The following is a 26,869-nucleotide window of genomic DNA, read 5'->3' as shown; positions in this document are numbered from 1 at the left end:
GGTAAACTTGTGTTTTCTCGAAACCCTTTACTGCAAGCTGTTTAACATACAGAGCAACATAACATACAGTCTCCTACACAGCTTGTAATTAATAGATTTAGGCATACTGTAGTGACCATCTAAAATGCTCAACTAACTGATTTCTCTTTCATGATCAATGGCTGTAGTGTTTTTACTTTCAAAGGTTTAGGTCACTAAAGTTTAGTTTACTAAAATTTTGGATCGTGGTTTAGGGCCATGTTGTAGGATTTGTATCAGAGGTTTGTAATGTTTACTGTGTAAAGGCCTGTATTTAGCAATATCTGTTCATCATGTTTATAACAATAACAATGATCGTCATATTCTACTTACATAGAATATGATATGATACAAATTTTAATGTCAGATCCTTCTGAAATTCATCCTGTGTCACACACCAGCTCTTTATATAAATTTACACATGCCACAGAACACAGTTACACATAGTTATACATAGCACAATTATGCAACCTCCCTGTTACCACAAAAAACATAACATTGCACTTTTCCCAGTTTTGCATATTACATCTTAGAAATATTATTGCATATGTATGTGGCTAAAGTACTCATTTTATTAAATAATAACTGAAATATAAAGGAGTTCATAAATCTACAAGAATTACCAACAGCATTATTAACAACTTTCCAAAATCATATGACAACTTAGAAAAAACACAAGAGTGTGTGAACTATTCTATAGACTTAATTCTTTATCTAATGTTGCCAGAATAACAGACAATCCCACAAAGGCGATGAGAACTCTTAATGAGGCTCCCCCTAAGTGGCCAGGCCTGGGATGCCTGTCCATAAGTGTGCATGGGCTACTTGACTCATACATGCCCCAGTGTGTATAAACCCGTCTACTTCTCTGGCACCCCCACCAGGCCACAGGAAGAACAGCACTCCCTCAATTCTGCAGGTTCTTGCCCACCTGGTTTGCCTGGGTGTGGCCCTCCTGCTCTGCCCCAGGTGAGCCCCACAGGTATGGGCTGTTTTTGTCTGACTCACTGCTGGCCCCTATACACTGTACAGCCTCTCTAGGTTGCTCGTTTGCCACAGCCACAGGGCTCCTACTCCAGGAGTAGACCTGTCCCCTGTGACCACCAGATTTGGAGCCCTGTTCTTTGCCACACTGGCCTCAACAAGTGCCAGTACCAGAACCGCTTGGTCTTTAGAGTGCTGGTGATGATGACAGATGGGGGTATGAAGATGGCCAGGCCGAGGGTGAGGAGAGGCATGGAGCCGAGAGCTTTGCTGCCACCCCGACACAGAGAACGTGAAGCCGGAGATGACACCACAGAGAAAGCCACCGTCATGCCAATGGAAAGGTTTATTCTGTCATCCAGCATCGCAGATGCTAGCCTTCAACACAAGCAGCTTTCAAATCAGCTTTTCAGCCTGTAGCTCTGATCACAGGAGGTGCCTTTTAGATGCTGGATTTGCTGAATGCCACACTCTGCTGTCAACTAAAGTAGGACACCTTATGACTCCTGAGTTTACAAACAATAAAAACAGGAAAGTTTCAGTTCGGGAGGTAGAGAAACATGTTTGTTTATTTGAGCCGGGGGGTCTAGTGATGGATGGCTCTAGACCTGCATGTGTTCCTCAGTAGCATTCTCTGCTGTCTAACAATAGATAAGCAATTGTGATCCTCCCTCTGTAATTGGCTCATGGGATGGAGGGGTAGTAAGAGAGGAAGAGGAAACGCATCAATGAGTAAAAATTATGCTTAAGATCTGTGTCATAAATTTACACAATTCAAAGTATCCAGTCAAAAAATATACTGGAATGAAAATCTATCAATTTCTGAATGACAGGTTTAAAAAAGTACATAAAATAATAAAATGTAAATGTTTTTAAATTTTTTAACTGAAAAGGCCAAGATGTTTTTTAAACTTCATGGCAAGTTCTGAAAAGCGGAACAATAAGTACATTGAAAGTCTAAAGGATTAAAAATTATGTTTTTGCAAAGAAATGTAATTGAGAAGGAAACAAGTATTAATTTTGTTATACATGAATAAAGTACAAATGCTCTAAAATGATACTTTACGACAATAATGAAATACAAGTACCTAAGTACTTCACACCCCTGGAATACATATTGTATGCAAACATACCCTCCAACCCTGAAGTGTTCACATTCTTCTTATAATTAAATATAATCCAAATGAGAAGTCTTAAACTGCTTTAAATTGGTGAGTGTAAACCACTGATCTATGATATAAAACTGGATTGCTATTGATGCATTCATCTTGAAGCCACATCACCACCGTTTTGTATGCCCAATAAATAATAATAATAATAAGCATTAGTTTACTAGCCAGCTACCATGTTAAAAATCCTACAATTTTCGACCATATATATTAGTGGAAGGATTTATTTTGTTTAATTATTTTGTATTTCATTGAAAATTCAAAAAGATGCCTGCCACTAGCTAACTAGCGCTTAATCTAGTTAGCTAGTTAGCTAATTATTCGGCTGGAAAAGTTATCTGAATGACTTTGATGGAATCATACTAAGGTAAGACACTGGCTTATTTTACAATGTGCAATCAGTAATTTTAGCTTGAATATTAATTTATATTATCTTATACTATATTATCTATATTATATAAAATACTCTCAGGTCTCACGCATTGGCCATGGAACTCATGCATCTGGGACAGATCTCACAGTCTCACACCCAAAAAATTAAATCTCACGCATCACAAAATCTCAGCAGTAATAACCACAATAGTTGAGGTTATTATTTGATCTGTTGCTGTGGCGATAACAAATAAAAGATGAAATCTGAATGGCTGAGCCCTCCTGCCACCTTACTTATGAGATGCACTGATAGTTAGACTAGCCAATGAGACATATTGAGAGCTTCTTTAGTTTTTCTGAACTTGAGGAACTGACAAACTCTTTTATCTTACGTTACGCATAAATCCTCTTTTGGTGCATGTCATGCAAAAAAAAAAAAGTTTTACAGAAAAAACATTTCTGTAAAAGTTTTACAAAAATGTTTTACAGAATAAAGAATAATCAGCATATGAATCAGTTATGTTATTAACCATTATACTTACACTTGAAAAGACTTGTTTCATTGACATTTGGTTTGGCTTCAGAAACATCCCATGATGTTGGTATCATGGAATTGAAGTGTCCAGTGTTCACACACTTAAAATTTTCACCCAGAATAGTATATAATCTTTTGGATTACTAACAATTAATACTAAGGTTTTGTACACACTAACCATCCCAGAAGTACTATTTTGGCATTTTTAGTATGTAGTAGTATGTACTACAGAAGAATGCAATTTATGCAACTTATCTATAGATTATGAACAGTACAGACGTAAATTAAGATATTAATTAAGTAATTCTAATTAAGTTAAACTACCACCTGTGGACCTTTTTAACACTTCATCAATTTACACTGAAAGGCTGCACAGTGTGCCATCCTGCCCATAAGAAACAAATGGTGTTCCGGTGTTCTCACCTTTCACTCTATGCTATCACATTAGCTATCTGCTTTTTTTTATTAGAGATCTTTGGTTTAAAGTCCTTTTACTGTAAGTACTGAGTTGTTCAATAAATTGCCCTCACACTCCTGACAGTGCAGAATATGGCTTGTCCTCCTGTTTAAAGCTCCTAACATGCAAACCACATTATCACCAGCGATTCAAACATCTGGTTGATAGGACATCAGACCGGGCTTTGACAGATGCTGCACTTAATTTAATAATTAAACTATTAAATAATTAAATGTTGTGATCTGAGTCACAGCATGGCCTATTAGCCTACAAACAAATAACAAAAATAAGTTCAGAAGCAAATTAATAAGCAAGTTTAATTGGCCACTCTGTGCTGTTCTGATATGGGTGTGCTTGATTGAGGTGAAAGGGAGATAACTGACTGTAATTACAGTGTTGTCCACATGCATAGCTCTCTCCAAAGGGGAAAAGCTATGTCTATTTACAAAATCCACTACTTCATTCTGATTGGCTGACGATTTTTGGCAGTTGTAGTGGTGAAAACCCAAGCGCAAGAGCATAAAAGGATTCGCAAATGCGCAGGATGAGGTTGAGAGCACAGAATAGCAAGTTCATGTAAAAGCTGGATATATCTAAGTATGCACAAGCAACTTTGTAGCAGAACAGAGTGAATCTGAACGAGATCAGAGTAAATATGAGGGAGCACATGTATATTATGCATGCAAGCACAGGAAATCTGTGAGTGCTGCGTGAATCACGGGCTTGCGTTTAAAAAATGTGCTCTCGACTATTGGAAAAAAAACTTCATAAAAGGCCAAGATACTCATGAAATACCACAACTAGTGCATGGAGACCAAGCTACCCATCGCCACAAATCGCTCCAAGTGCAGCAGAGAAAACAATGGCAATGATAATGCTGCAAAGCTTATGCAGGGTCAGGCCTTCTACGAAATTCACCAACGAGAGGGACAGGCATGAAGGAGCTCGACCCTGAACTGTCCATGCCGTTCCACCTCCAATCCATCTGTGTTCCCCTCCATTAGATGCCAGACGGGCTGAGAGACCACAGATCGTTATGGGAGATAAAACCCAGAATGATGGATGGAGTCACTTGCAGAGCAGAGATAAAAGTCATCAGAGCTCGGTGGGGAAAATGGAGGCAGGCATCTGCACACTTTGCAGTCCCCTAAGAGTCTATGCCTCCAATATAAGTGTTTGTGTTCTTGATGAAAGAAACTCTTCTCAAAGTTCCTTGAGAACCTCTCCCACACTTCCCCCAGCAATCATTTTTCACTATCAACCAAACAAACACTTATATTGAGCATACACAATGAGCAGTAAATGGTGTGAAAAATATTAGAATAACTGCATTTTATTTTAATTTTTTTTTCACTTGAAACACAGAATAATATGCTGCATTTCAGACACAATTTATTAATTAAATTAAGCCTTTAGTTAAGTGATTACATTAAGTCTACATAAATGTTTGGCACATGTATTATGATAGCATTATAAAACTATTTGAGAAGTGGACTTTAGTTTGACTTAAACAGTCCCCTGTTCCTGTCTTTTGTTATAGCTGTCCCATCTAACACCTTCCTGAGCTTGGTCTCGATATATGACTCGAGCCTTTGTGGTTTTGGTCTTGTGTTGCACTCTCGCAGCTCTTGTTCTTGCCTCGGATCGACTTTGACTCAGATTATGGTCTCAGGATCAACTCTGGCTTGGATTACATATTACGTCCCTGAGAAATTGTGTGTACAATGGTATAATTCAGTCATTACAGAATTTAGAATTGAGAAATGAACAACAAACAAATGTTATTTTAATTAATTTGCAAGGCATCATTATGCGTTATTGTTATTATGAACGAAAAAAAAAAGACCAAAAGACTACAGTGGCCAAGAAGGCCTCTGGTGCTGCATATCAAAATATGTGTTGCAAATACACAAAGCATATTCATCAAAATGACAACACATGCTGCAATTTACAAATGTGATGCAAATTCATGAACAGTATAAAATCTCATAAAATGCATTATTCAAAATAACAATATTCACTACATTTTGGAAATGCAGTGCAACTTCAGAAAATAGATGCAACTTTAAAAACACTGCAAATCCAATCATAACACAACAAAAGTGTTGTTTCTGGAGAGGGGACGGACTCCTATGAGACCAGTAGCAACCTAGAAGCTAGTGAAAAGTCATTTATATTTGAGATTACCAAAGTTTTATCACAAACTTATTACTTATTTGTGCTTTGCATTCTTGTGAATTTAGCTACTGCTAGGTTGTAAGGAATGTAGTTTTACACTGTCACGTTCGCCCTTCTATGGCATCGCAGTTCCCACAGCAACAGCACTATTGTTTATTTACTTCCTGGTTTTGTTTCCTCATGTTTCTTTGTTTTGGTTTCTTTTGATTCCATCCAGTTTAGTTCTATTACCTGCTACTGTACTCACCTGAATCGTGTTAGTCCTCATTAGTCTCTGTATTTAAACCTTGTGTTTGTGTTCACTCATTGTGAAGTCTCGTAATTGTTTGGTATGTTTCTGAGCAGTTGTTATTGTGTATGTTGCCCTGGTTATTTGGATTTCTGCATGTTTCACTGGATTGCCCTCTTTGCCTGTTCCCTGTCTGTTTTGGTTGCTTCATGGACTGCTTTATGGATTTATGACCTTGGTTTATGTTTTTTGGATTACAGCTGTGGACTACCCATGTTCTCTAATAAATTGCATTCACCATACTGCATGTAACTCCATCTCTGCTCATGCTCAGAGCATTACAAACACAAATATATACCTGATGCTGCCAGTAAATAGCTAGCTAGCTACATTCCGATTTTGTAACTATTTTACAATCCCTTTCAACCTAATGAGATACCTGTATAATACTCCGTTGATGTATAATTATCCACATATAGAGTGTTATTTTGTGTGCATATAAAAACATCACACTTCAGATAAGATAGTAAGAATAAGATAGCTGACCAGCATAAAGAATTTGACCGAACTTGACCAGCTAAGCCATCAAACCTGAAAGAAAAGCCTGCGCTATAAATTAGTAACACATTCTGAATGTAGCTAGGTATGCAGACAGAAATTTCAGTTAATTGGGATTTTTATCAGTGTTCTTTAAGGCTGTGTTCTGTACAACCTAGCAACTAAATATACAAGAATGCAGAGCATGCATAGATCAGTTGTTCATTTTGCCTTAGCCTAACCAATGATAAAACCATGTTAGTCATAACCACCGCTAACTAATTTTCACTAGCTTCTCACTTGCTGCTGGTCTTATAGGAGTCCTTCCCTTCTCCAGGCCCTATGGAAACACTTCCATTGTGTTGTGGCCCACTACCATTGTGTTGTGACCAGATTTGCAGTGTTTCTGAAATTATGAAGTTTTTTTTTTTTTTCAGAAACATTTTAGAAATGTAGCACATATTTTCATTTATATGAATATGCTTTGTGTATCTGCTGCAAAATGGGCCTTCACAGCCATCTATCATACAATGAACCAGGTGACCCACTGTCTTATTAAGGTGATGACACATGAGCAAATACAATATCCAACAAACACATTAAAAACTCAACAGCAGAATAGCATAGATATACCCATATTTGTTGTACTATTCTCTGTTATATGTTTTTCTGTATTAGGTTAAGAAGTCAAATGGTATTCTCATGACAGGATTAATGTGGAACAGCAGGGAAGCTCCCCAGGGATCAACCATTCTCTCTCTCTCTCTCTCTCTCTCTCTCTCTCTCTCTCTCTCTCTCTCTCTCTCTCTCTCTCTCTCTCTCTCTCTCTCTCTCTCTCTCTCTCTCTCTCGCTCTCTCTCTCTTTCTGACACAAATGCACACACCCACACATTTCAGTTATGTAACATCACATGACAAAGAATAAAAAATGTAATGTTAACCTGGTAAAATAAAAATATTTTAGCACCACATGACTGCTGTTAAAAAAGAAGTATCTAATTGTAATGAATAACAATGAGATTGGTAAGTGGAAAAGGCTATATTAGTGTCAAAATTCAGCATTCAAAAAATGTCTTTTTTTTACCACATTAAAGATGAAAGATGAACAGGTTATTTAATTTTTTATTTCAAACTCCTTTTGATGTAGGAAGCACTGTAACATGTAGAGACAGCTTTTGTCATTAGGATGTGTTAATTATGGCGGTTGTAGCTTTAGATTGTGTAATGCATAGAGTTATAGAAGGATGCGGGGACAAGTCATGTTGAACATAAGCATACGTTTTATTGCAAGTATAACATGTCGTAACACACAGACTAATGGGGTTAAACACCGACAACACAAACGCGTAAACGACAGACTTTTCTACATGTATGATGATGACACAATGAGGAGCAGGTGTGAGACACGGGGAGGGCATGGCCACATCGACGAACACACACACACACATATGAGGAGACGTTCGGGGGGAGGAGCCATACCGTGACAGAGCCCCTCCCCAACGGCGCGACTCCCAGCTTATCAGGCTGCGGCCCCGAGACCAACGCCAAATGGCAAGGCCAGGGGACCGATCGACCCGACACGGGCCAGCGTGAGCAGGACAGAGGGGGGAGGGACAGGGATGCGTACAAAATTACACAAAGGACTGGTAAAGAGTCCGGAGAAGCCGGCAGGAGCCCCGGCCTGTCTCCCATTTGTCGGCTGGGCTGGGGTCCTACCCACCTGTGGGGGATCACCGCTCTCCTATTTTGGGGGGGCGGTGACTTCTGCGCACCGATTACAGGAGGCGCACCAGTTGCTATACCTGTCTCTGGGAAGGGCACTGGTGTCGCCTCTCCCTTGCCTCTACAAGGCTTAGGTACAGGCGCACGAGTTCCGGGGTTGTATGCCCTAGTGGAGGAAGTTTCCTCCTCAGACAAGGTCGCCTCTCTCTCTGTGCTGCACAGGATGGTTTGCTTGATCTCAAGCGGCACCTCCTAGGCGGAGGCTTGGGCAGTATCTTAAGTGCCGGAGACTCATCGCTCTTGGATTCTGCAGACTCATTGTCACTAACGTTGGGAGGATCCCCACAGAGGACCTCCTCCACCTCCTTAGATGGATCCTCCACGTAGTCAAACCCTAAGTCCGCCCACAGACTAACGTCATTGCACTCCCCGTTATCTCCATAATCCGCGTAACCCTCGTAGTGGTCCATATAGGGGTCGTAGGACCCAGCAGAGTCCACTTCCGAGTGCCGATCCTCGTAGTCTGTCTGGGGTCTGTAGGACTCCGCAGAGTCCGACCCTGGACCATACTCAGGGCCCCCCCAAAATCGTCCAGTGGCCTCCTCCCCTGTAGTGGGAGTATGGAGAACCATCCTGTGCTAAAATGGCTTTAAATTAACACTTTATAATAAGAATGAACACTTTCCAACAAGAAATCTTTGGTGCAAGATACAAGAGGTAAAATAATAGAGGCAATAGCAGTCTGTAGTTCTTGTCACTGTAGTTCCAAGGGCTTAAGAGATTAAACATTTGTTCATTATGTAATCGGGCAAGATGAAAACAGTGCTCTATTAGTAAAAGGAATATCAAGCGATGGCTTCATAAACATTATACTTTACTGAATACAATTCAGAAAGTGAATCTGCAGGGAGTATGAAAAATAATTTAAAAATAAATATATTGAAAAGAAACTATATAATTAAAATGCAAGAAAGATCTGTTTCTTCTGCAGAGCTGCTTACTCTGAAATAGACATGCTTACTGCACAATTCACACAATGTCCAAAAGTCTATTAACTGCAGCCCTTTGATTCTAGGGGTGTTATAAGAACCTGTTTCGGGTTCAGTACATGCTTATTAACCACTGGCCCCTATGTGTAATATTTTAAACAAGGATCAGAGAGACTTAGGGGTTCTAATCATGGCATGTACATGCACATTAACACTTGTACATAGATTCCTGTATTCTATATAAACCACCAACATTTTCAAATATCATGTGAATGACTGTATTCTATTTGAGGCAGCTTTAAGACATTCTCATATTCTATATGAGGCAGCTTTAAGACATCAAAATCTAGGATGACAAAATTGTGTTGGGACAGGAACACCACAATTCACAAAGACTATTAAGGCATGTTTCTCAAAATAAATAACACCGAACCCAAGAGTTTCTTAGGCAAGTTAGAAAAAGAAGACCATATCAGTGTCCATTAGATCCCAGGGGAGACAGAATGGAAACTCTAGACCCTGAAGTGTACACTGATGTATAATCTGAAAAGCTGATCCATACAGCAAATATGTTTACATAGCAGAAGCTTTTAAAGTAGATCACTGTAATGTATACTAATAAAGCCTTTTAAAGCAGACCTCTAAAATGTATAAACTGACTCTGACTCTTGTGTAAATCTGAAACTTCTGCAATGTAGTGACTGATATTATGTGCTTTGGTGCCATGTCACGTGATGTTTTTGTACTAATCTGTGCTGTATTTGTTTAAATGGTGTTTAGTTTTTTTGGGTTTTCTTTTTGAATAAACAAAGTTATAAGAATTCCATAAGTTATTGTTGAAGTTGTGTTTTTAGATCACTATACAGGTGACCTCAAAATCTTATACACAATGCCGAATACTAGATTATTAACTCATGAGTTAGTATTGGTGTGCATCTTTGTTGCTGTGTTATATGAAATTTTGATTTCAGCTATCATGAGTGGACTGACATGTGGATTTGATACAATACTAGTGTGAAACTGAGTGAAGAGAATCAGCTCAGTGGGCCTTGCCACGCGTGACTAAAGAAGGTTTGGCTCTTACCCCATAGATCTCACTTCGTCACATCTCTGTGATTATTTGATTAGCTAAACCATAATAATTGAGTTGCAGGCAGCTGTGCAGCAGATCTAGGATATAAAACATTGATAGTAGAATGTACAACTTCTATTTCTATGATTCCTATGTTAGGACCATAGGTCTTGCAGATTATGGTGTCATGACCCTGATAAAGTGGTTGATGAATTATATTGCTTAGGTACAAAGGTAGAAAAGTGAGCTGAGACTTCCATTCCACCTCCCCTTGTTCTCCTCCTCCACCTTTCTCAGTGAAATCCTCCACCTTAAACCAGGGAGGAGCCCCACAGCGGCATGCCTGCAGGGGATTTCCTTCACTTCATCCTCCTTTCTGCTCCACTCTGACGAGAGGACGGCTCTATCCATTACACCTGTCATAGATGGGAGGGCCTGCTGGTGGAGCCATGCCACCTGAGACGTGCCTCATTTCCCTGCTCTGATTAGCCCGCTGTAGAAACTGCTCCCTTCCTCCCCAATAGTTTCCTCAGGAGGGGTGTGTGTGTGTGTGTGTGTGTGAGTGTGTACGTGTGTTTGTTTGTTTGTCTCTATGTCCTGCTGTCAATCCGGTTTTTTTGTTTTTTTTTGTTGTTGTTGTTGTTTTTGCCTCATATTGCTTTCAGTATAAAGAGCTCTGGAACTGGTTAGCCAACATGATGAACACAATGTTGCAGTAACCATTGAAATATTACCCAGGGCATTTACAAAACAATTGTTTATATGTGATTTGGGGAACATTTGGACCGGGTTATCCATTCTTAGCTTGAGGCAGGTTGTGAATTTTGAATTTAAGTTGTCTTGGTGCAGGATTAGCTTCAAGGATTGGTCGTAGCCATGAGGGAAATGCCACCTCCAGATTTCAAACATAGCAGCCAAATTTGAAAAAAAAAAAAAATGCTAGCAATGCAGTGAGCACCAGGCTAGATCTCACACTTTGTATGAGTAATCAAGAGTCTTTATGTGTTCAGAGATGAACATAGAGAAGATAGCCACATTTGAGAAACTTCTTTCCCCAAAGGCTCCCAGAAACCCCAGACAACCCTTAGAGCCACTGCTGTCTGATGAGGGCTTGTAGAGTCATTTGGCATGAATGCTTCAGGCACTGCCTGGCCTACTTTCAGCCCTAATGCCAAAACTAATGGCCTAAGTAGAACTGGCATGCCAATAATCCACAGCCCCAGTTACTTTCTTGATCTAAAGAAGCCCAAACATCTAACCAGTGTGTATTCACTTCACTAGAAACATGTCATATAACAAGTTTGCATGAGTACCATTACATGTTCATGCTTATGCAAGAACTGGAGCAAACTACATCTAACAATGATACTGCCTATCTGTTATCTTTTTTATATAGCTATACATTAGAAAGAAAACATTTTGTGACATTATTAATTGTCTCATTATTGAGCCACTGCTTACAAAACCTGTAGTGAATAGTGATTGGTCTGCTATCACACCTAAAAGAAATGGATCATTAGAATCCATTCATGCCACAGATTTCTGAAAATGGAAATTTTGCAAATGCCATAACTATGTACTATGTGTGCAAGAAGAAATTAAATCTGCCCAGGCAAAATGAAACACTGTGAAAGCGATAATCTATATGAAATTTCTATGTCAATAAATTGTACTGATTTCTGCTGTTTTGAAAAGAATATGATACAGTACATCCTCACCATTTGCCTTCTAACCACATCTTGGTGTTGCCAATGACTCAGTAAGCAATTCAACCCAGTGACATTTAATGTCTGTAAGGGATACAGAGAAATTGCATATTCCATCATATCTGCATAGCAGGATTAAAAAAGGTAGCATGACCCTAAAACAAATTACAATCTATGGCATCTTGAACAGAAAACTCGGTGCTCTAGAGGGGGGTGAGCAGTACTGCATTTATGTAAATGTAAAGTTTTGAGAAATATATGCAAGTGTGATACAGTTCAGCACGTCAACATGAGTGCTGAATCAGGGCTCCACAAAACGACCTCAAAGTATCATGCCATATTTCTGAGCTGACACTCTGGAGGCACCACACAGAGCAGCACCTGCTGTAGCCAAACGGGAAGAAGCTGTTCACTGAGGAACATTTCCCACCCTGCTCATAAAACATTCACAGTGGCACTGAGAGGCTAGGAAAGAGGAACGTAAGGGACTCAGATGAGAGTGAATACCTCCAGGCGGTAAGTAGTCGGCTCAGACCGCAGACAAACATTCAATGACCTATGGCCCATCGCATGTGGTGCCATGAAGAAGAACTATCCATGCCACTGCTGGGATGGATACATTGGACTTAGTGCATGGTCTCTTTTGTGGCCTACAAGTGGACAGGAGGACACTATCAATTAGCGTGTGGTGGTAATTATACATTTGTCAGGGATGAAACAGCCACCTCTGGTGAATTCAGATCAATTACAGGGATAATTTTAGTCAGATGTTGGAATAATGAAATGAAAATGCTAAATGAAAAAAAGAAATCAGAGAAACACAGTAAATTGGAGAAATGTAAAAGGGACCGAGAGCAGAGCCCCTCTAGAATCTGTGAAGTTTTGGAATTATTTATATATGAAATCATTGCAAATGAGTGTACGGATAAATGGAGGCATCAGAACAGCTGGCCAACAAGTCACGATGAACGTATCCACGGTGATGTCATTTGATGTTTTTTGGACCTTTTTGCAGGCTTACACACTCCTCCTCAATTTTCATCTGCCCCCCAGTGCCACTGTGCCATGTGTAATAAACTTTGAACTGAGAAAAAGAAATACATTTTTAAATGCATGAGGCTGTGTTATTTGTAGTGACTGAGAGAGTGACAAAAATGAGTACTGAAAAATCTTTTCCTATAAAGATCTTTTAACAACTCAATGTGACTTGCCATGCATTTGAAGCTAAGACATAGGGAAAAAGAAAATGCCATTCATTATTTCACACTGAAGCTCACACAGTAATCTCAGTAAATCCATATGTAAAAGGGTAGATGCTTCCTATTCTGCTGGATTTACCAAAGCCGTGGTCACAATACATTTTTAAGAGCTGAAATACATGGGCTGGCTTCGGGCAAAGGTAACATCATAAATGTCCACACTTTCATTTGGTGTTGAAATATCCTTGCAAGGGTGATGAAACTTTGCTTGAGCTGTGAATTGCTCACACTCCCCTTTGTTCAGTCTATTGGTAGCCCTCCTGAAAGTCACTCATTCAGAGACAGGTGAAGGTGCAAAACTGTGGGAGACAGTAGAAGGTTTATCAGAAGAACCCAAGGACAAGGACTGAAGAGGTCCCTGCTGATATCACATATATGTTTCAGAAACCTCAGAAAAACAAATAGTCATTAGTAGGCTACACTTTACAGCCTTCGGGTAATTAAGAAAATGGAACCGCTACAGTGAACAAACAGCAAGTGACTGTGAAGATATGTGTTTACTCAAAAATGTGGCTTATCTGCCATTAAAGTATAGATTATGACAAAGCATGTTTCTGCTTCTATGGCTTTTAAAGGCACAGTATGTGACACATCTGCGTGCAAACTTGCTGGCCACATGATATATGAAGAAAATTATAAGTGGTGGCCTTCTGGAAATCCACCACTACCTTGCTTTCATCATATGTGACTTAAACACTAGCATGGGCCTATATATCTAGAGGGTATAATGGGTACTGGGTAGCACACCATGGCAAAGATCTAAGGATCTAGGACACTGTTTACAAGAACTTCAGTACTAACTGCATGCATCAATATGGTCCACAATGTGCAGTAACATTGAAAAATAAACAGACATGGTTGTACAATAACATGAAATGTATTACAAGACATTAGGACATGATACATTAACTCTGGCAGGGAACTGACAGCAAAATCCTGTTTTAAAAAATGTCTCAGAAATTCAGAAACACACAAAATAAACTGGGAAAGGTCAAAGGTGCTCAAGTGCATTCCTGCAGCTCACTTTTTTTCAAATGCCCTGGTTCAGTAGCCCTATTTCTGAAACTGTAATTTCCTGCTGAAATGTTGTTTGCTTTTCTCCAGCACGCATCATGCAAAAGGCATATTTCAATTCACTGCCTCCTTTGGGCCCCACTCTTCTCTCTTGTGGCTGCCAGCAAAATAGTAATTAGTAGAGCTCCCAGAATAAGAGAGAAAGGCCTTCTGAAAACTGTTAATTAGAAGTTGAGGACTATTTTATCAAAGGCCTACAATTAAAAACTTGTAGCGATTCAGAGGCTGCATAAACAACTAATAAAAATACATTTCTATGTGAAAACAAATGGAAAATTCACACCATCAGAAATCGATTTATCCAAATACAACAGCTGAAAGTTTTATGGAGTGGCCTCAATGTATCATTTCAAGTGTTCCCTCTTTAGGTCTTCTGCCTCTCTAGGGCTCTGTAAGGCCAAATGGTACATAATAAAAAGTATTAACATTTCTGAATGAAAATGGAGATGAAATATGACAAATATGGCAACTCCTCATAGCTCTCAGTTTGTAATGCAATGTATGAGTAAAACATTTGCAGGTGGCAAACACTGACCAAAGCAATGTATGACTCAGAGGTTGAATTGCTACACGACATGACCAGAAGAACCACAATAAGTTTCATTATTTCTCCCTAATAACTGAGAGCTTGCTGTATGATGAGAAAGGGTTGAATCCAGTAGTAAGTGATATCCTATGAAACCTTAGAGTGTTTGCTCATTTGGTACCACAACTGCCTACAATTTAATACTTTAAAATTTAAAACAGACAATTCAATATAATAACAATATGATGACTTTGACTATTTTACAAATATGAAATTTGACCACTAGGTTCCATGGATGAGGTAACTACACAAAGGGAGATGCATATATATTGATGCAACAATATATACAGCTATATGTATCATTGCGTCTTTCTAAATACTATAACCTTGAACGCACTTTTGAAGACATAATTTGCTTTAAGTCCTATTCATCTGCGAATCATTCACCCTGCTGGCAATTTTCACCCTCTGAAACATAGCTGTGGTTTGCTCCAAAATCAGTATCCAAAACAGTATCCAAAAAATAACAACGCCAAAGTGTGGACAATGGAGCATCAGGCACAAACCAGCCTTTCAAGATGTTTCTTTTTTGGATGCTGTTAAAACTGCCATCAAAAGTATCTTTACTGTAAGAGAGTTGTTAGAGTTATCTCCCAGCAGGAGTAAGCCTGGACACTAAGGGTTGTCATCATCAAGACAGTCGGACAGTATTCACACAACATATTTCCAAAAATAAAAGTCCATCAGGGCCTTGCTAAAACATATGAATGTAGTCCCCAAGCAGGCCTGAATTGCATCTATTGTAACTTCTCTCACTAGAAGATTTCATTTATATGCACGACACAGTGATATGTTAACCCTGTGCACTAACTTGAAATGTATAAATTGATGAGAAAGGCTTTTGCATAAGGTAAAAATATTGTGCCAAACATCATTCTAATCTAGGCTGACATTATGTGTACTGTGCTCTCTATCCTAGACAGAAACCAAACCTAAAACAGGGTGTTTAGTTTTAATAAACAATTCATACAAATAAGAAACCAGCCCACAAGTACAATTCAAGTTGTACAGTTTTAAGGATGTGGCAATGCATGAGCATTACGGGTAGGAATCTTCTACCCCTAGTTCTGTAGCTGTAGCTGGCCTATACAATCAAGATTTTGCCCACTTTGCTCAAGGGGGTCATCTGTAAACTCATGAAGTTAGCCAAAGTACGAAAATAATGATTTGCAAATGTCACACAAGAAGCATAGCCTATATATGACATTTGTGTTGCAAGTCAAATTACAAATTTTAAAACTGAGCAGGGATTTGCGATTCAGAATAGTAGTTTAAATAGTTACACTAGGTTTGTGCATCAATACAGAATTATTCACATGAGGATTGCAATAAATCTACAAATCATTTTTAATCACTCCTAATCAGCCTTAGCAAAAAGCAGCATTATCATGAATATTTATAATTTCCACTGTATCTTGCGGGACAGAATTCAACTGACAGAATAGAAAAGACTGACTTGTAAGCATTCTATCTTCTTTAGCAAAGCAACAGTAGTCTAAGACAAAATGGCTGACCCTGTCACATAGTGAAAAATGTTCCTTTCTCTCTTAGCAAATCGGTTTTCCTGCAGAAATGTGTGGTGGAAAAGCTCTCTACTGATCAATGTCATTGCTTTACAGCTCCGTGAAATGGAAAAATCAGTACATGTCTGGACACAACTCTAAACTAAGTATGGCAACCTAAAGGGATTCATCTGACCAGTATGTTAATCATTACATACAAATCCAGAAACTCATAGAGTCCTAGTGGTGCATCATGTAATTCTATTCAATTGTTGATGAGTCGCCTGGTTTTGCTTCCATTGAAAAAGTCATGAATTTACTGGAAGGCTGCCACAAATGTGAACGTGATTCTGTGCTTCTGAATGCCAATAGCACTGCACCACTTTCTATCTTTCGTTGAGGAAAGGTGGAAAATGTCCACACTCACAGCACATGAAAAAATGGGACATATTAGAAAAAACTCTTGTAACAACAGGGCACCACAGGCAAACATAGATGGGGAAATCCAGACAAACCTAACTATAGTGGGCACACAGAAATACAAAGAAACCCCCAAAACAATGTATAATTTAATTTCCCATTTATTCATAAGCTGTCATATTCATTATACTATTACAATTCCATCCACTACTCATCTACAGAACATGACTCTACCTAAGGTATATGGAATGTACTCCGATACTCTGAAATCACAATACCAATGTGAGATTAAGCATTGATATCTGTACCTTTTTTCTTTTTTTTTTTTACATGTATTGGATTTTATAATGCATTTTCCACTCATATTTCTTTCTCCTATCATCTGCAATGGTCAAAGCAAATTAATAATTTGCTAATAATTAAAATTAATAATTAGCTTCTTTAGCACAGCACTTGAAGTTAACACTGTTAATAACAACAAAAAATTCAATTTTTGTTGTTTTTGTTAGACACACATCATAATAAAGAAAAGCTAGATAACTAGGTGCAGTCTGTCTAATGGAGTGCTGCTTATAACAATGACAAATATGTAGACTATTTTCTGAAGATTTTTTTTCTAATTTTTAAAAGTTTTATTTTTATTTCATAGCAGTTTTAATATTGCCTTTAAAAAAAATGTATACATAGCCCTCCTACCGCAGTTCTCCCCCCCCAACTCCAGTGTCTCCCCCCCACCAATAGTTGTAGACCTCCTCCCCATACACATAGCTGGTTGTCCTACCCCCCAGCCCTGACCCCAGGGATGATCCCATCCCCAATGGTTGTCTAAGCCCTTGTCTGCACTTTAAATGTCCTACATACTATATGTACTATATGTAGAAACGTTCTCACTAGTGAGTGGCAGAAGGTAGCGTATGGATTCAGAGAACATTTTTTGAGAAAGTACTTCTGTGGTAACCTATGGTAATACTTAAAACAGATTGATTTAGATTTTATGATGAGCAGAATATTTTTTTCCCACACAGCCTCCAAATCCACTTTACCAACTGAGAACTCTTTTCCCTATAGTTTGAATTGGGAGTTTTTATTGAGTTGTTTCCTCAAGATAAGAATATACAGCTGATACAAGACCTAATGATGGGAAACATGTTACACGCTGAAAATCACATAAGAGGTAACATTCACATATATGTCTGCTTCAGGTCCTATGTGGTAAAATCATCATTTCATCACTGTCTAATGGTGTTACAGAGTCATCTAAACTCTGATGTAATTTTTATAACCAAATACAACCGCATTTAAAGTTAATGAGAATTCCTGTGACCTTGGAAGCCCACAGCTCTTTGGGAGCTCATATGGCAGATTTAACAAATTAAACTAGAAAACCTGCCAGAATGCTGTCGGAAGTAGTAGATTAATAGATAAATGATTCAATTTGTATAGACATTGTAATCCAAATGAAAGTTCTAGAATGTCATAGTGTATGATTCTGTCCCAGTTAAAGATGGTTGTTTATTAAATAGTTATAGCACTAGAAGAAGTTGCCCACAGCATTGTCCATAAAAATCTACATTTTGAATTCACTTTGTAGGTTTATTGATGTCCTGATCTCAATTACAGTTAGTGTCTAGGGTTAGCATTACACCATAAAAACAATACTACCCACATATGACATCAAGTTCTACAGCAGCTGTATGCACAGTCTAATCTATAGACAATCAATCTGTTGACAGTCATTCAAATGGAATGTGAAAAGGCTATCCTTTCCAGGTCTCTTCTCCTCCCAGAATTTGGATAGACTTTTTTGGAATAATCATGCATGTAAACATAAAGCTTTTATGACCACTGTCTGTCCTGTTGCAGTGTGGAGAGAGACTAAAATATGGCCATGAAAAGCACATGGAAAACCATGTGAAAACTGAATCTTCAGCAGTCATTTTGTTTTCTTGGCCTGACCTTTAATAATAGTTTTTAAAGTTCTGAATTCCTCCAATCAGCAACTTTTATATAAACTGCATGCTGTATGATTTATAAACTTACTTTGAATTATCAACAACTTCAGAAAAGCATAGTTGACTGGAGTGGGAGATATCTGGCATACTGTGGCAGTGAGCTGTCCCCGTTCATGGGCCACGTGCCGTGCAAAGCTGCATCATGCCTGCTTTCGGTTTTGTGTGACACGCGCCTGAGCTCTTTGGGGGCCCAGCGTGGGCTCAGAGAACACTCATCAGCCACCTGCTAGAGCCGTATTCACACTCCTTCATCTCTTCACATGGGGCAGGGGGCAACAGACCACACAGGCTGACTCAGCGGATCATGGAGTTGTCCCCAAGCTCAACCCTCAGCAGAGCCTCATCATATCCCCACGCTTGAGGCTTCGAATTCTCAGTATAACACCCTACTGGATAAGTTGCTGTTTTGATTCCTGCAGATAATTCTACTGGAACAAGAAGGAAAACAAAGGTTTGTTTCAATATTATACATGGAGTGGGAACATGCTCATCTTCAACTTACAGCAGACACCCATCTCTAGAGCAACTTTTATTAGCATGACAGTTTGTGTATTTCTTGGGTGTTGAATCCAAGACCTTGATGTTGCTAGCACCTTGCCCTACCTGCCTGCTCAACCAGGTGGACTAGAGGAGCACAAAATGAGCATGCGCTAATTGAAAAACATGCAGTGTTCACAAAAGGGTATAAAGACTGTGTGAGAATAAAGAAAACCTGATTATTACTTATTTTTTTAATTATGTGAGTCAAGTATTCTATAGTATTAAAAGGAAAAAACAGAACTTTTAACTAGAAAATTAATTTTAGAGGATAAACTTCAACTTAGCTTGAAAAGGCCAAGTTTTTAGAAAGGCTGCCAAAAGGTCTGAGTAACTAGACAATGCCACGGAACGTTCGCCTCCTTGAGTCTCATGGTTTGGCCTGCCACGTGCAGTGGGAGGATCTGTGTTTGTGGCCACACCTGCACACACCTGCACCTCGTCCTATCTATGCATATGAACCCTCATCAAAGTGTGCAGGATGTTGGTCATTGTTAAGGCAGCATGCGTATGTAAGTCAGTTGTCATCATTGTGTAGACAGTCTGTGTTAGACGTTCACTCTGTGTAGTACTGTTCAGATGTGTTTACATTCACTGTTTTGTTCTGTGTGAGTGCCCTGTTAAATGTTATTAAATGTCTCTCAAAGTCGAGGGAGTCTGTGCGTCCTGCACTACGCCCTTCGGCACTCGGGCCGTGCATTACAGACAATACGATAAATATTAAAAGATACTAACACAGGTATAATAAGAAAAAGGGTAATGCATGGTGATAAAGGATAATACATGGTGATAAAGGGTAATGCATGGTTGTTTGGGAAAATAACTGGATGTCAGTGTTTAGACAGAGAGAGATATGTCAATGGAAGTAAAGAATATGAAGTATGGAACCCTGGTGCCAGTACCTTGTAGGTCAGCAGTGCTGGAAGTAAATAAAAATAAATAAGGAAAAAGGAATGAAATAGGAGGAGAAGCAAGATGATTAGTTCTCTGGGTCTCTGAAGAATTTTTATGTGGCAGTCTGCGCTTGTACCATCACAATTGGGGAAAGTAAGATAGATTGAGAGAGAGAGGGAATGATATATATATATATATATATATATATATATATATATATATATATATATATATATATATATATATATATATATCAGTTGCCTTTCAATCATCTTTAGGTGACATGGATTTAAATGCTATATGAAGTAAGGTGGCTGAATAATGAAATAGAAGTGTTTTAGAAATGGAGCAGAAGACTGACCTAAAAAGTTGATCAAGAGTGTGGCTGACAACACTCAGCTATAGAGTTAAGTCCTTCTTGTTTTGTTAACCTCTATTTCAGTGGCATACTTGTTTCAGTTGACAAATATAGTTGGAAGCATGTCCATAGGTGGAGGAACCATGATGGAATTGTTCTTGTTGTAGTCGGGTTGTTATTATTGGAGACACACTTTGCATCACCATGAGGAGCAGAACATAGTTTGTGTGGTTTGGTGAAGAATAATTTGAGTTCAACTAAAACTGGAAGATTTGTAGAGCCTGTGGTTTCCTTTCTTTTCCCCTTTTTAGTTAACGTGACCAATGAGTACTCACGACATGTTTGAAGGCATTTTTTGAAGGTATGGATGTGCAAAATAAATGCCTGTAATCAAGAACACCTTGTGTTCATGACTTAATTGGAGGGGAGCTAGAAGAAGCTACAAAGAGTATTAGGTGACGTGGCCATAGGTTGAGTAAGAAATATTTAGTTATAAAGAGCAGGAGATGTTTGTAAAATGAACAGAAGTACATGGGAGGGAGGAGGGGTGAAAAAATGACAAAATTAGGGGAGAGATTACATGGTTGTCTTAGCAGTGGGGGCTATATTACATTGTCATAAGAAGCTATTGTAAATCACAAGGATAAAAAAAAGAATGATCATGGGAAGCACAAAAAGACATAGCTTGGTCAGTTAAGTGGAATGAAGATTGGCATCTGTTGGCTGAAAAGGGAAATTACTGGAGATGTTTAGAGAATCTATGGAAGTCAATGGGAGGAGAGAAGGATAAACGATGAAGGGTTACCATGGCAACACACCATATGAATAGAAGAACAAAAAGGCAAGGAAAGGTAAAATAGGATAGAAGTAACAAATAACTGAGGTGGCAGACATAGGTTAATAGTTGCTAGCACAATTTAACATGTAGATCATTACATCCAGTTTATGAACAATTGTAAATACTCAAACAGTTATGTAATGTATTTTTATGGGGGTTTCATTATTCAAAACACTGCAAAAATACCAGCACTAAAAGCACAAGTAACCCAAGTGAGCACAGGTGGAAGTTATGGGCAAAGTTTGGTGGTGTAGCTTGAAAGCTGTAGGAGGAGATATAAATTGAAAATGAAAAAGAAAAAGGAAGTGGGAGTAGAAGAATAGGAAAGAGTGGCATGTCCTTTTCAAACCAACTTAATTAAAAATGCAATAAATAAACTACAATATAAAGCCAAATCTAAGGCCACAAGTTGTAAGCTTATTTCACCATTAACCTAATAACTCAGTTATCACTGGGTGCACTGATTTAAAATTACCAAAATTTATTGCTCTGGCTACAATTCAATTACTCCTTTAATACCCAGTTTCTTAAATCTGTCTTGCACCCACATATACACACGTGTACACGTAAACACACACACACACACACACACACACACACACATGCACGCACGCACAATGCATGTACACACACACATGCACACACAAACGTGCATACACAGACATGCATGCACACACACACACACACACACACACACACACACACACACATGCATGCACACACACATACGCATGCACACACACACACACAGACCACACTATTCCAAACATCAGACAAGTTAAAGTGACTTTTTTGAGCGACTGGATGTTACTGAATTCTTTATTGTAAGTTGTCTAAAGAATACATTTTTTGTCAAATGTGAACAGAAACAAAACAAGTTTTGTTTTGTTTGTTCATGGACAAATATGGTGCTTGCACAAATTAAGGCTAATCATCATCTCTTTGGCAAGGATATGAATACTGTAATCATCACCACATTTTTTTCTTTATAACTGAAAATTAATGTTTTCTCCAGTTTTATTGTTATGGTAAACTGTTCTCATATTACAATATATTTAACATGATCAAGATTTAATACAACAAATCATTTCTGTGCAGCTTTTAATCAAAAATGATCTTATATAGGTAATATGGGAAAAATTTTTGGGGAAAAAAAGACTTTACTCTCCCACCCCTTGACCAATCTTAGATATAAAGCCTTATCTATTCTCTCTCTCTGGCTGGGTCAAGTTATTCATTTGACATCCTTTTCTTATTTATTTTCTGTTTTCTTTCCAATTCCATTTATCTTTTCTCTCTCTCTCTATGTCTTTCTACATGCGCGCACACACACACACACACACACACACACACACACACACACACACACACACACACACTTATGAAGGCACCTTTATGTTGTGTGAAATGAGAAGAGGGTGCACACTACATGAGTGAAGAGAAAGTGTAAGCAATCTATGAGTCTTGCCTATGAAATCTGATATTACTGAATGAAATTTAAAAAAGAAAAGTAATATGAGTGTTTTTGGTCTTCACATTGAACACCTTGCTACCATATGCGTTGAGCATGAAATGTGACATAACCTTTCTTTGATTATAAATTCCTGCCCCAACTGCCTGAGTACCACTCATTTTCAAATGTACTTAAGTGGCACTGATATTTCTGATCTATATGTTGTCATGGCTTTTAACCTGAAAATAATTGCACCTATGAATTTATATAACATTCACATTATTGATTTGCCTGATGCAAATAGCACATGTAACAAAACTCAAAGTTTTAAGTCAGTTTGCAAACCTACTTTTTTATGAACAAGAGTGAGCCACCATCTTAAACAGAACTACGGGTTGCATATTTCAAGTAGTCCTCAGAGAAATGGTTTCATAATCTTACCTTAATCTTTTCAAAGTAATAGTGACATTAAAAAATGCATCAAAAATAGCTTGGTGGAAATGGTACTTCCATGCTAGCTTTGGGAAGATAGCAATCTGTTGTTTGTGAATATTCTAGGGGGACAAAAACAATAATAACAGCAAAAAAGTTCCTTTAAATTGGATGATGTAGCTTCATCCAATTATAATCTTATTTTAGAGATTACACACAAAATATCCAAAGCAGGTACCATGCTGGAGAGGATTTAGGATGTGAGCAGGTGGACTGTCTCCATAGATTGTGTGATGCTAATGCCTACTTATTAAGGATGCATTAATAGGAATTATATCACCACAATCACGTCTTCACTATTTACTCAGAGTTAACTTAACTGAAGTTCAAAACCATGACACCATGACACACCATAACACAGACTAGACCAGAGAAACAGGCTGTGTCCAATGTATTTGAATAATAACTGTGGTACTGTAAAAGCTTTATATGCGCTACATGTAAAATTATTAACACAGACACTAAAATAACCATCATGAAAGGATCAATTGTTATCACCCATTCCTCCTCATGCATTACTGCAGATGTTACTACTTGCACTCTACTTTATTACTTGCAAGAGATGTAATCTATTACTTACAAGCGATGCTATTCAATGGCGATACCAAGACAAGGCTTACTGATTGTGTTTTTTAACTCCTTCGGACCGTCATTTCCAGTGATAAGGCATTTTAATACTAATGTAGGCTGCATTAATGACATATCTGTTTGCATTGCCAGTTGTTGCTGTGACAGAAATAAAGTTAGGAAACTTAAAGAAAAACAGAATTATAATTTTGAAATCTTTGCATATATATATATATATATATATATATATATATATATATATGAGAGAGAGATTTATCATACTTTATCATAATACTTATTTATAATAATGTCAGAGGTTAATTTACAAACTGTGTGGTAAGAAAAAGATTACCACTTCGTTTAGAACTGAATGGCATCTAGATCACTGTCAAGTGGTCGGAATAAATCACTAAATCACTGAATTACTCCATCCTCATAGTCATGTTTATTTTGAAGCATGCAATCCCAAATTCCCAAATGGCGTTGGAGTGAGAAATTATGAAAGATCTTTTAACATTTCCCTTCACAACAGAGCAAGCCTGCACCAGAACGACAGAGCTTTGTGTAAGCACTGAAGTAACACTTGGCCTGAGATACGGAAGTGTAGCCTACAACAACATCGGACAATGCAATGCCACGACGTGCCCCTATTATTGTGAGAAGTGAAAACATGACAGTTCCAACAGGTGTATGAAGGAGAGCGACAGCACACTGTGCCGCGCGGCCCACTGTGGAGCGTGCACCTGTTACAGTGGCAAAAACGAACGAAGATGCTGGAAACAAACGTCAGGCTGTGGGTGTCACTGGCCTCAGGAAAAGAATGAGCGTCGAAGATTCATTTCCAAAAAAGTCACAGGCGCACTATGGAATTAGACTATTTCAAGTAGATAACTGATTTATATAATTCTGTCATTTTACTGAATTCTGTAAATCAAAGTAAAACGCATAATTTAAGATTTGGTTAATTTAGTTAGTTTATACAACTTTATCGTAGATTACACAATAACCGCAAATGACGCATTCGACTCTCGAACTCTGGAAGCGACTTGTTTCCAAAAAATAACATATTACAGCATGCGGGAGATTTATGACCAATGTATGTCCTCACGCTGTCGAAAGCGTTTCGTGGAATAGCGGAGTTACGCGTTCTTCTCTGCCAGTCAGCACTGACTCACCTTAGATTAGTTTGACCTTGAGGCTTTACATTTATGTAAATAAGTCACAACATTCGAGATAATACATAACACAAACGAAATTAAAGATGTGATCGAGGAGAGACGATTCGATGTTAAAAATTGTTTAGAGATCGAATTTCTTGTGATTGGGTTGCGATAATAAAAGACAATACATAGGTTAAGTACTTACCGCTCGCATTTTTGCCACAAATTAGATGCTGGTACGGTTGCAATAGACCCCATAGCTCCGAATCATTGTTAATGGCCTGTTCTAGAGACTCCAAGGTAAACTTTGGAACTCCGTCCTCTTTCTCGACGAGTGCGCTTCTCTGAACCCGGCCAAACACCTCTCGGAAGAGGCTCTCCATACAAGCCGTCAGGTAAATCGCCGCGTGCTCGTGAATCCTGAGAGCCACGCGGCTGTCCACCATCCACCTGAAGAACTTTCCTACTGAAAATACCAGACCACACCGGGCCGACTTCCCACGGCTGAACTTATCGCCGGTGCTCATATTGTAGAGCGATAGCGCGCTGAGCGCTGCCGTGATACAGTTGACGGAGATGGTCCAGGAGAGGACCACTTTGATGGCGCTCTGAATTTCGTGTTTGGTGCATTTGGCATAACGTAGGCTCAACCGTTGCGCTTCCCGGGCAACCCTCACTAGTGCCCGGCTCACTAGAGCTGATAGCTTGGCCAAAATTTCTCGCGACGCATTAGACACTCGTAGCTCTTCGTTTTTGCGGAGCGCGCCTTCCACCTCTCCCAGGCTCCAAGGTACTTCCTCCAGCTCGGGCAGTTTAGCACTCTGCCCGGAACACTCCAGGATTTCCGTATCTTCCGCCAGGACGGTATTCACCGTGTCTAAACTGTTGTGTCTACTGTGCATGGATTCCGTTAGATGCCAGCAGTTTCCCCCATGCGCATACGATAGATGCGTGTCAGAGCAACAAAGTGACACGCTGGACGACCTGAAGGAGTCCGCCGCGCCACCATAACCGGAATCGAGCGTTAAATCCTCCAGCGTCCTCGCAGCTGTCTTACCCTTGCCTGCCATAGCTGTACCTCATAATGCAGGCTGTGCCTTACGATTAAACGAATGACAAATTGCGTTCTCCCCACGCGCCTTCTCCGAAAGGCAAAAGAACGTATCACGACCCAATACTTAATTTACGCGCAAACGTTGAGTAGATGTACCCACAATAATTTCCTTCACTGCCTCGACTGTCAACAGTCAATTTTCCTTCCAAGCGTCTCAGCTTCCAACTTCGTGCGCGTAATTTGAGAGCTCGCTCACAAAGCCTTCCTAACCACTGCAACATTCGCTGCAAAGCCACTATGAAACACAGGCGGGGCTATGCAAATACAGAGAAACCAACGGCGAATCAACAGCTTCAAAAACTGTATACTGACAATGAAACAGGACAACCTTAGATATCCTTCACTGCGTTAATCTCTTATGCTGTTTATGGCGTAAAAACGGTACAGTGAAATAAAAGTAAACATAAATCTGAAGTCGTGCATAAACGTTACAGCCCATGATTGCAATATTGTAGCTGTTTCATTCAATTTAATCTTTAATCTAATTTAAGATTTCGGTTAAGTAAAAAAAAAAAAAAAAAAAAAAAAAAAAAAAGGTAATAACATTGGTATTTTTTAACATTCCAGAAGTCACGATGATGATCTATTTATGATAGATGCGTCATGTCAGATATTGCAGCAAAACAGCTGATCTC

General features: G+C 38.9%; 1 protein-coding gene across 2 annotated transcripts in view; it reads right to left on the bottom strand.

Moving 5' to 3' along the window:
* Positions 1–26,441, bottom strand: part of btbd11a (BTB (POZ) domain containing 11a) — a 109,750-nt gene extending 83,309 nt beyond the window's left edge. For both annotated transcript variants that reach the window (XM_027002218.3, XM_027002219.3), the window contains exon 1: positions 25,326–26,441. In XM_027002218.3, coding sequence (XP_026858019.1) covers positions 25,326–26,190 — 865 coding nt within the window. In that variant the 5' untranslated portion in view covers positions 26,191–26,441. The remainder of the gene's footprint in view (positions 1–25,325) is intronic.
* Positions 26,442–26,869: the final 428 nt, after the last annotated feature.

This window comes from Electrophorus electricus, chromosome 11 (assembly GCF_041902795.1).
Source record: "Electrophorus electricus isolate QZ-2024a chromosome 11, ASM4190279v1, whole genome shotgun sequence".
NCBI lineage: Eukaryota > Metazoa > Chordata > Actinopteri > Gymnotiformes > Gymnotidae > Electrophorus > Electrophorus electricus.
Note: the sequence above shows the minus strand (reverse complement) of the source record. Positions and strands in the feature narration are given on the sequence as shown.